This window comes from Trichinella spiralis (assembly GCF_000181795.1).
Source record: "Trichinella spiralis strain ISS 195 chromosome Unknown Scfld8, whole genome shotgun sequence".
Lineage (NCBI taxonomy): Eukaryota > Metazoa > Nematoda > Enoplea > Trichinellida > Trichinellidae > Trichinella > Trichinella spiralis.
Genome location: NW_003526947.1, coordinates 1,088,513 through 1,099,034, shown reverse-complemented (window position 1 = coordinate 1,099,034; position 10,522 = coordinate 1,088,513). Strand labels below are relative to the sequence as shown.

The 10,522-nt window shown below is 32.5% G+C and overlaps 2 protein-coding genes across 2 annotated transcripts; one reads left to right on the top strand and one right to left on the bottom strand.

Annotated features, from left to right (window-relative positions):
* Window positions 1-1,017: 1,017 nt before the first annotated feature.
* Tsp_10481 (probable phospholipid-transporting ATPase NEO1) lies at window positions 1,018-4,368 on the bottom strand. Its single transcript, XM_003372878.1, is given in 15 exon segments — window positions 1,018-1,170; window positions 1,264-1,350; window positions 1,365-1,601; window positions 1,666-1,836; window positions 1,898-1,981; window positions 2,019-2,132; window positions 2,237-2,398; window positions 2,454-2,597; window positions 2,656-2,742; window positions 2,910-3,075; window positions 3,305-3,360; window positions 3,530-3,682; window positions 3,749-3,829; window positions 3,985-4,131; window positions 4,207-4,368. 15 exon segments carry the CDS (start codon window positions 4,366-4,368, stop codon window positions 1,018-1,020), a joined length of 2,004 nt encoding a protein of 667 aa, XP_003372926.1.
* Window positions 4,369-4,795: 427 nt separating this feature from the next.
* Tsp_10480 (putative DEAD/DEAH box helicase) lies at window positions 4,796-9,470 on the top strand. Its single transcript, XM_003372877.1, has 18 exons — window positions 4,796-4,833; window positions 4,889-5,082; window positions 5,780-5,854; window positions 5,909-6,001; window positions 6,483-6,563; window positions 6,624-6,737; window positions 7,014-7,091; window positions 7,149-7,202; window positions 7,270-7,420; window positions 7,519-7,629; window positions 7,688-7,788; window positions 7,849-8,060; window positions 8,109-8,223; window positions 8,285-8,424; window positions 8,555-8,716; window positions 8,777-9,100; window positions 9,158-9,335; window positions 9,424-9,470. Exons 1-18 carry the CDS (start codon window positions 4,796-4,798, stop codon window positions 9,468-9,470), a joined length of 2,268 nt encoding a protein of 755 aa, XP_003372925.1.
* Window positions 9,471-10,522: the final 1,052 nt, after the last annotated feature.

Here is a 10,522-nt window from a genome sequence, read left to right as displayed (position 1 = left end):
TACAGGCCGTCAATGCTGCCGCTTTCCACCAAAATGAATATGTGTACACGTACGATACATCTTGAAAAAAGAGTCACAATAAAAATATTATAATAGAAAAAAAAATTTTTTTATAACATTAATAACCAACAAATAATAATCATAATAGACTCACTGAACAATGCATCGACGAAGAACAATGTCAACAAATAGATAATAAACGAAAGAACTGTACAGAAGAAGATAAACCAATTCCACGTGTCGATGAACAAAAAAACCATCAGTAGTTGGTTGCAAATCAGAGCAGAAAAAGCAGTAGTTTCCAATTCTGTTTCATCACAATCAAAACGACCCATAGAATACACGATTGCAGCGGCTAAAAAACAAACAAACAAACAAACAAACAAATTAACAAACAACAACAACAACAGTTCAACCGTATACACAAGCTTACCTTGAAAACCGCTCATCACAACCCACCATATAAATGACTTCCAATTGACAGGGCGAACCTGAAGAAAGTGCACATTATGAACAATATAAATTTGTACACATTCAAAAATAAATAAATAAATATATTATGATTACGCTTTTAAATTCTTTGTACAATTCGGGATAAAGCAACAAAACTCCCGATTTCATGTCTTTACTCAAAACAAACGAAAATACTGGCATCATTGTATACAGAGTAGTATACCTGAATATTTGTGAAATGTTGAAAATTAACAAAAGAAACAATTTTTTTTAATATGAAAAAAATAACCACTTACAAAAGCATGAGCATGCCAGAAAAAATGGGTTTCGAGACGGATTCGTACAAGTAAGAGTATATGAACTGCATCGCCGAAACAATTAAGCCCCGATGCATGATCAATTGAATAAGTTTACTGGACCGTAAGTAAGAATAGCGACCATGAGTGAACAACAATGGAGATAGTTGAGAAAATGAATTAATCGAAAAATCAGCTGCCATCGATGCATGACAACCTTCCTAAAAATGGGCAACAACAAGCATATTATAGAGAAAAAAAACGAAGATCATCTGTGAACAATAATTTGAAAAACCTTTCCAACAATGCCAATGCCAGCATTGGATGCCGTGATCATGGCAACATCGTTGCCTCCGTCGCCGACAGCAGCGACTACTCTGCTTTTATTCACCCCCTTGATCATCCGTACCATCGCAGCTTTCTGAAACAATTAATGTGGCATACACACATACCAACACACACATGTGTATATAGATAGATCAAAAGCAAACAAACAAACAAACAAATAATAAACCTGTGCAGGTGAACAACGAAAACAGATCACTGATGAAACATTTTCGCAATATCCGAAAAATTGCTTCAGATATCGTTCCAAACAGATCTGCAATAAAATACCGTAACACCGCAATAAACAAACAAAACAACAACACTAATTGGTCTCACTTTTGCCATCTCACCGGAAATGACCAACACCTTGTTCGAGCAGTTGTTGGAAGTATCAAACTCTGCCTTAACTTCTTCCATCTTCATCATCGGGGAAAGTTTTACAATCCGATGATTTCGATTTACCAAACCTGACAATTTGGCAACACACATTGCCGTCTCCAATTTGTCACCAGTCAACATCCAAATCTGCATATAAAACAAACAATCGAATTAAAACTAAACCAAGCAGAAAATAACAACAATATCTCACTTTTATTCCGGCACTTTTAAGCAATTCCAAAGTGACAGTGACGTCCTTTTGCAGCAAATCTTCTACACCAGTTACGCACAACAATTTCATATCCCGTTCGACTTTGGCAAGTGCTGCTTCGATGGCACTGTTTCGATTCGTAAGAAGAAACTGAGCTTTCTTGTACGCTTCCTAAATTGTCGAATGCGATCAACATGGATCATGATTAAAAATTAACAATTTTCAAATTTACAGCAAATTCGTTGTACACTTGTTGAGATAGTACTCTTCTTGCAACAGCCAATGTTCTCAAACCTTCGCGTGACAAATTCGAGCACTGAAATTCTTTTTTTTTAAAAAGCAAAAATATATACATATATATTTCCGCGTTGAACCTCTTCTTCGAGCCAGTCGTTTTGCTCAACCATACGTTGGATCACTATATCCGCACCTTTGCTGTACAGGCAAATTTCTTTCGTCAGTTCATCCTGAAACAAAAACAGCAAAAATTGATAAAAATCAAAACAATTTTCAAATAAAATTGCAATTTCTTTTCTCCCTTCCCCTCCATATAATTCCAATGCAAATTTACCTGGACAATAATGCTCATACGTTTGCGTTCCGAGGTGAATGGGAAAACTTGCAAAATTTTAAAATTTCTTTCATTTTCAAAAGGATCGATAAGTTGTATTTGGTGAATATCACGGTGATTCAGTATCACATTCAACTTTCGAGCCCAATGCACCAACGCTGTCTAAATTTCAACCTATTCCATTTCCACAAATGTATTAATTAAAATTACAATTCACCTCGTCCGGCGATGAAGCTTGGTAATAATCTTCGTCAGTAATCATTGGAATTGCTGTTTTCAATGCCATATCGTCAAAATCATCACTTCCTATACTGGTGTCCGTTGGTGTGACATTGTTGCATATAACTATCGCTTCCAAAGCCTCAAGCAGAAGAAAAAATTATAAAATTTATATACAAAGAGAAGAAAGCGAAATCTACCTCTCGAACTGTCTGCGCATGTTTCCGATGCTCATCATCCTCTGGCAAAGATGTCGGACGGTAGGCAATTGCTAACAGTTCCGAAAGCTGAAATGGAAAAAAGAAAAATTAAATTATCCAACAACCAACAAACAAGCGATCACCTCTGACAATGCATTCCCTGAGTAGGATATCGTGCCGAAACTCAATTTCTTAAACATCTAAATTCAAAAATGATTAATTTTATCAAATGGAAAAATAATACAATAATATACCATGCAATTCTGTGTCAAAGTACCAGTCTTGTCGCACAGCATATAAGAAACGCGACCCAAATCTTCAGTAACAGCACTATTCCGAACCAAAAGGCCTGGATTCGATTTGTCTGCTGACACTGAATAAGCGTAGAATATTTTTGCAAGATCCAAATTGATGCGCAAACTAAAAGCAATCTTTTTTCAATTAAAAATTCTATTCATTTAAAAAGTTTCTCTGTTTTTTACCTGAACGGAATTACATATGAAAAGAGAAGTAACAATCGAATAAAACCCACAATAGTATCTGATAAGAATTCCTAAACATAATCAATGAATGCGACATAATCTCAACTCAAATGCTAATACTTACCACTTTAAACGTTAAAAAGAGTTCAATTAACGCCATGAAAAACATGAGCAAGAACGAAAATATAGTAATAATGTTCATATCATGTTCAAGTGAACTAGACTAAAATAATAAATTGAAAATATACCAAAACAAAAACCTCAAATTTTTAAGCAACATTAAAATATTTTTTTTGAACATTTACATTCAACAACAATTGTTATAATTTCACTAAATAATACATTGTTTTCAAATGATTATTTGCAAATCAATGCATATACAGGGTACGAACCTTGCTTGAAGATGAAGATGCTTTCAAATACGATTGAGTTTCCTTGCCGGTGTATACAACAACGCCTGTAATCGAACCGGTCGCCAAAACTGTATCGGTCCAAAGCACATTGTCCACATTTAAAACAAACGGACCATTTTCAGGGTTATTCTTCTATTAAAAAAAATATCAAATGAAAATAAAGAATTACGACAAATATTATAATATGAATTTTATCACCTTTTCCACTAAACCATGAAATGTGTGAATATCTTTATTCGGTGGTGCTGCGTAAACTGTAATGTCATTACGAAAAAAATCCTGAAAATTACAAAAATAAATATTCTGTCTAATATTACAAAAGAACACGATTTAAGTACAATAATATAAGTAAGTATTACAATTATTTTTTTCAATAACAATTTATGAAAATTAAAAACTCAGAAAAGAAATAAAAATTTTCCAAAAAAACGAACCATTTCATTTACAATATTCTGAGTAAATGGGCATGCAATTCTTAATTTCCAATCTGTCTCGCCATCGAGTTGATCGGTACGAATGAAACATGTGCCAGTTTTGTCCGACGTTCGAAGTAGAACCATATCCGCAGGAATCCTTTGATTCTAAAAAACAGAAATTCATATCGTTTGACCTGTTCAATAAAAAGAAATCTTACTTTCCAACAACAATAACATTACCTTATGAACATTAATTACATCACCTACGACTAATTCGGAGCTTTTCATTTCTTCTCTCCCACCAGGTCGTAATACTTGGTATTTCAGTTGATTCAGTTCCCTGTCTCGTTTGAATCGTTTCAAATCATCATATCCTTCACGGCACAGTGTAATGAAAAACATGAACGCCTAAAGCACAAGAGAAAACTGAGCGATTGTAATTTATAATCTGCAATTCTAGCATACCAATGGGCCCCAATAAGCATACATGAAACCAACTTGTATGGCAGGTATAAATTGAGACAACGCCATAGCAAGAAAGAACATATTTAAACAAGATTTAAACTGTTCACACAAAGTCAGTGGAATGAATGTCAAAATGTTGTACTTTTGATTCTGAACTTTGTTCGCAGGAAAAATACTGTCTTTACGATTACACGGCAAGCGAATTTTTCTACCCATAAAACTGGTGCTCGAATGGCCAAATATTCTTCTCCACAGTGATCTAACGTAAAAACATACATACACAAAGTATTCTTCATCTAAACTGTTATCGATAAATTATATTTTCCATACCCTGAGGCAATTTGCACATCTTGGCCTTCATTCCATGTTGTCGCTGGATGAAATTCAACAGCTGGTTCCACAGTAATATTCGGCATACTTTCGTTTCTACTACAAACCATCAGAGGCTCAATTTCAGGTACGTTTGCTTCGTAATATACTTTCGGCATCAACAAACACAGCTGGACGATGAAGTTAGCAATAGTACGCAAAATACGCAAAATGTGCTAACACAGTCAAACAATATCTCATTCAAACAAACAAGCGTCAAGCAAGGTGTAAAGAAAGTACAGAATGACCAAACAGGCGCAAGCTGGCTTGAAATACAAAACAGTAAGAAAAACGAACTTCAGGTTTTATATTAAAAGTTCTTTAAAATATTTAAAATATAAAGTGCAATTTAAAGTTTTTTTACTTTAAAATTATTCACTTTAAAATAATAGCATTAAAATGCTCGAAAATAATTCAAAAAAAGTTGATGGTAGTAATAAGAAGCTGTTATTTTACCATTTAGTGAATAAAAAAGCAAAAATATTAAAATTACTATTCGTAAAATTACTTTACTTATTTTGCTGTTTAAAAAAATCAAAAAATTAGCAAATTTATTAATTTGATTCAATAATGACCATATTAGAATTCACCATTTTTCTATTACCAAAGTAGATAGTTTTATCAAATATTATTGACAATTTAAAAAATATGTAAATTTACATAAATTTATCCAATAAATTAAAGCACAATCTTAATTTTGTACATTTCAAGCTTCAGTTCAAAATTTACATTGCAATTATTTCTTAATGTTTTCTTTATACTTGATTATCTTTTACGTTCAGTATTTTTTTGGTCTATTGTTATTGTTTTTGTTTTTACCAAACTTTTACATAATATTTTTTTAATTTCTTATTAAATTTGCTTTTATTCACTGAAAATATGAAAAAAATTGCAGCGTTAGGCATCTTTATATTTTTTATAACAAAATTTTTTTCATTTCAATTTATGGTGTAGGATTTGAATTCGAACTTATTTTTAGCAGCATCCATGTCCTTTTGTCGAGAACGTGCATTGAAACGGAAGCTGAAGGTACTTCGGCATCAGCATGATGAAGGTAGTTTCATTTTTTAATTAAAATAATTGGGTAGAATATGAATATTCGGTTTAGTTGACAAGTCCAGTATGGATAGTGATAAACGAAAGGACACCATTGCCACGAAGAATTTACCACAAAAAAATTCATCTATTTTAAAAACAAAAGGTGAAAATATTTTTTTATTTTTGCATAAAGTCAATTTTAGAGCGCGAGTGAAATTTTATCTTAGCAATATATCATGTTTTCATTAATTCTGATGTAAATAATGCAGTTTTTGTTGTGCATCCTGCAGCTTTACTAGTGTTAGCGTATCACATTTCAAAGTGTAATCAGAGTGATCAATAAGATGAAACTGAAGAAGCTTGTCTCATTACATTAATTAGCATTAATCTAACACGCATTTCATTTTTATGCACATGAATGTTATTTTTCGTATATTAAAATTTAAAGATATACAAATTAGCCTGGTGATCAGTAATTTGAAAATGTATTTTGATGAATTTCAAAGCAAAATGAATGAAATGAATCAAAAAGCCCATATTTTATCATATTATTTGATTATTTCTTATTCGAGTATTGCAAGCGATTTACATGGAAATCGTTAACAAATAAATTGGCTCTGTTTAAAAAGTTATTATTTATTTAGTAAGGCATTCAGAGGAATCTGATAATAGTGAAATAGTGGAAAGCCTGCATTCTAAACACAAGAAAACATCCAATCGGAAAAGTATTTATTTTGTTCATTGATTAAATAGCTCGTATTTTGAATATAATTTTTCTCTGTTAGATAGTCATGGAGAGCAAGAAGCAGCAAAAAGTACTGGTGAAATGACAAATGAAAATTTCGAATACGAAGAAACAACAACACAAAGCAAAACGGAAAAACAATTGAATGTGAACGGTATGATTGTGTTCTCATGTTGCCATTTGCTATGCTTTTTGGTATTTTTACATTATTATAAAAGTTTCATGAATTCTGAGTTGTTAGTATTTTGAATATGAGGTTAGAAATTGGAAATTCTTTATTAACTTTTATTTATTGGAAAATTGCCGTATTCTTTAAAAAGATTGAGTGCAATTTTTAATTTTTGCAGAAAATTGAACATTATTTTGAGAAAAGGTTTTTCATTAATTGCATAGGATGCTTTGAAATTATGACATTTGTACATTTTTGCAGATTATGACAGTGCAAAAGGAAATTACAAGGGCAGAATTGACAAAGCCACGTCTGAAATTGCAGCAAATTCGTGCGAAAGTATGCAATTCAAAATTATATGTAAATTATATATTTATCAAATTTCCATTGTTATAGGCACCTTAAAAGAAGATCAGTCGAAGAAAAAGCATAAGAAGAAGAAACGAAAAAGTTTATTTATTTACTTTTTTACAGTAGTTTAAAAATGGGATAGTTGTAAGATGTATTTGTTTTTTAGTTGAGCAACAGATTGGAAATGAAGAAGAGCTCGTTGATGAAACAAATTGTTCTGTTGTAGATGATGATATCAAGGAAGTGAAAAGTTCTTCCGACGTAGATACGAATAATGAAGAGAAAATTTTAGCGAGCAGTTCAACATGTATGCATCAGTTTTTGATAATATTCTACCGAAACTGTTGGTTTAATTTCAGTTTTTTATAGCAGCTTTGATGCTCTGTCAATCTATTTTAAGTGGTAAGAGTTTCAGTTCTCTTGCTGGAATTGTTTCGGAACAAACTCTGAAAGCGATCCGAGATATGGGATTTGAAACAATGACTGAAATTCAAGCTCAAACAATACCATCGTTACTCGAAGGAAGGTAAACCAATGAATCGACTATGAATCTGTAGCAGTTATTTCTTTTATCTTTTATACAGGGATGTTATGGGTGCAGCGAAAACTGGAAGTGGTAAAACGCTTGCATTTTTGGTTCCAGCTGTAGAATTGTTGTATAAGTTGAGATTTTTACCTCGAAATGGTATAACTTTACTGTTCTTGTATATTTTTGTAAGATTTATAATTTCTATTTAATTTTAAGGAACTGGTTGCATCGTGATTAGTCCTACTCGCGAATTGAGCATGCAAACATATGGCGTTCTTATTGAACTACTGAAATATCATTCCATAACTCATGGCTTAGTGATTGGTGGCGCGAATCGTAAAATTGAAGCAGCAAAATTATCTACTGGAATTTGCATATTGGTTGCCACACCTGGTCGACTGCTTGATCATTTACGAGTCAGTGGTTTGGTGTTTTTTTTTTGATTTTGAAAAATACTTTTTGCTTTTTGTACTTAGAATACAACAGAATTTACGTACAAGAATTTACAATGTTTGATAATTGACGAAGCGGATCGAATATTGGAAATTGGTTTTGAACTGGAAATGCAACAGATTATCCGACTGTTGCCTAGTATGATTGTTTTTTATTTGTTTTATTTTGTTTCAATATTACCTAAATATATTATTCTCAGAACAACGGCAGACGATGTTGTTTTCGGCCACGCAGACAGCTAAGATTGAGGATCTTGCTAAATTAGCATTGAAAAAGGAGCCGTTGTTTGTCGGCATAGCATCGAATGTAGAACAAGCAACTGTTGAAGGTTTGCGTCAGGTTAATAATGCATTTTTATAATTTTATTTTTCGTAAAATTAATTTTACTCGTGAATGTATGTATAACATATACATGTGTGTGTGTGTGTGATAAATTGCAAAAGCAAAGTTGTTTTCTGTGTTTTTTCAGGGCTATGCAGTTTGTCCTATAGAAAACAGATTTTCATTATTATATACATTTTTACGAAAAAACAAGAAGAAAAAAGTGATGGTATTCTTTTCTTCCTGCGCATCGGTTAAATATCATAGCGATTTGTTGAATTACATTGAAGTACCTGTTGCTAGTATTCACGTGAGTACAATTTTTTTGGATTGTTTTGCATTTTACTGATTATTTTCTTTTTGTGAATAGGGTAAGCAGAAGCAACAGAAACGGACGAGCACATTTTTCAGCTTCATCAAAGCACAGGCTGGTACGCTGCTGTGCACAGACGTGGCTGCCAGAGGGTTGGATATTCCGAAAGTTGATTGGATCGTTCAATACGATCCGCCGGATGATCCGACCGATTATATACATCGTGTTGGACGAACGGCTCGAGGTGAAGGTGGCCAAGGAAATGCGCTGCTTATATTACAACCAAGTGAATTGAAATTTCTCTATTATTTGAAACAAGCTAAAATTCCCGTACTGGAATACGAATGCTCATGGGACAAAGTGGCCAACGTGCAGAAGCAGGTACGTTGAATTTAAGAAAGATAAAAAGAAGTATAAAATATTTTTTTTTTAATTCAGCTAGAAAAATTATTGAAATCTAACGTTTACTTGTTCAAATCGGCAATTGAAGCTTTCAAAGGTTACGTTCGAGCGTATGATTCACATCAGCTGAAAGATATTTTCAATGTAGCTACGTTGGATTTGCAAGCAGTGGCAAAATCATTCGGTTTCGAATCTGCACCATTTGTTGATCTTGGTAAATTTCGAAACAGAATACAAAAAATACGCACGCAACTGTGTTGTGTGTGTGTGCAAAATTAACATTTTTAAATATCACATTGCAGGTATTGGTGGACTGAAGGTTCGTTCGAGGAAGTCTCGAGTACGCTGATATGGCAGTGAAACGTCATCATTGGAGAATATCATCATCTGGATGTGAAGAACTGATGAAATGTTTTAAGTTTTATAAGAATTAAATAAGATTTTCATTTCACGATCATAAGTCGCATCGGTAATCCATTTGTTTATCTCTGGCCATCTTCAATGAATAAATTAGTTGTCCCGTCGTGACGTTTTGTAATTTCATCTTGCAGCGCAATAAAATAATTTAATTTGATCAACGAATGGAGAAGAAATTGAAATAATGTTAAATTTTCATATGTTAATGTTTTGTTTAAAAATGTCGAAATACGATCTCATTTTCGATTGAAGAAATAAATGAAATTAATAATGCGGGGGTTTTCAAGAAGAAATTTTCTTTTTATTCATTCTTTTGTTGTTAGTAATAAATATGCGTTGCTAAGGCAATGCCAGATGAACATTTGATGCCAATAATATTTTTTGCTAGAATATTGTTTTTAAATTCTTAATGAACATCTGTAATGCTGCTATTACTTTTTGATGTTTTTCAAACTAATTTGTTTTTAGCCATTATTATCTGCTTAGATTTATTTATGCTTCAAGTATTTTCAAATGTGCTTCAATAGGACAGCCGCTTTTTATTGATAGTTATTATAAAAACGCTGAATTTTTACTAAACAGCAGTAAAACAAATCATGATCAACAACTTCAAACTGCTCATTATTTAACCGACAAAATTGAAAACAGCTGAAATTATTCTAAGCGTAGAGTTTGGGGGGAGGGGGAAAATATTTTCCACAAATCATTTGAATGTGAAGTTGCAATATCAATAACATTCGCTGAAAATAATTTTCAATTAAACTTGATTGTCATGAAAAATACACCGTAGTAAAATTGTCCAACATTTCGATGAAACACACAAACAAATCATCTGGGTCATGCTTATTTGTGTAAACATAGAGCACATCAACTTGACCGTTATTGAAAATGTTCAATGATCACCGACGTTTGTTTTCAATACAACATTTTGCATAATAATTATTAATTTCTCCATTTTGCATTGTGCAAACAGAATAGGCAGAC

Coding starts and splice junctions, on each gene's coding strand:
- Tsp_10480 (XM_003372877.1), top strand. CDS start 4,796: ATGTTGTCGCTGGATGAAATTCAACAGCTGGTTCCACA. Junction 5,855..5,908: donor TCGGCATCAGCATGATGAAG/GTAGTTTCATTT, acceptor TATTCGGTTTAG/TTGACAAGTCCAGTATGGAT. Junction 7,789..7,848: donor GAGATTTTTACCTCGAAATG/GTATAACTTTAC, acceptor TTTAATTTTAAG/GAACTGGTTGCATCGTGATT.
- Tsp_10481 (XM_003372878.1), bottom strand. CDS start 4,368: ATGTTTTTCATTACACTGTGCCGTGAAGGATATGATGATTTGAAACGA. Junction 3,361..3,529: donor CATCTTCATCTTCAAGCAAG/GTTCGTACCCTG, acceptor TTATTATTTTAG/TCTAGTTCACTTGAACATGA. Junction 2,399..2,453: donor AAGCTTCATCGCCGGACGAG/GTGAATTGTAAT, acceptor GTTGAAATTTAG/ACAGCGTTGGTGCATTGGGC.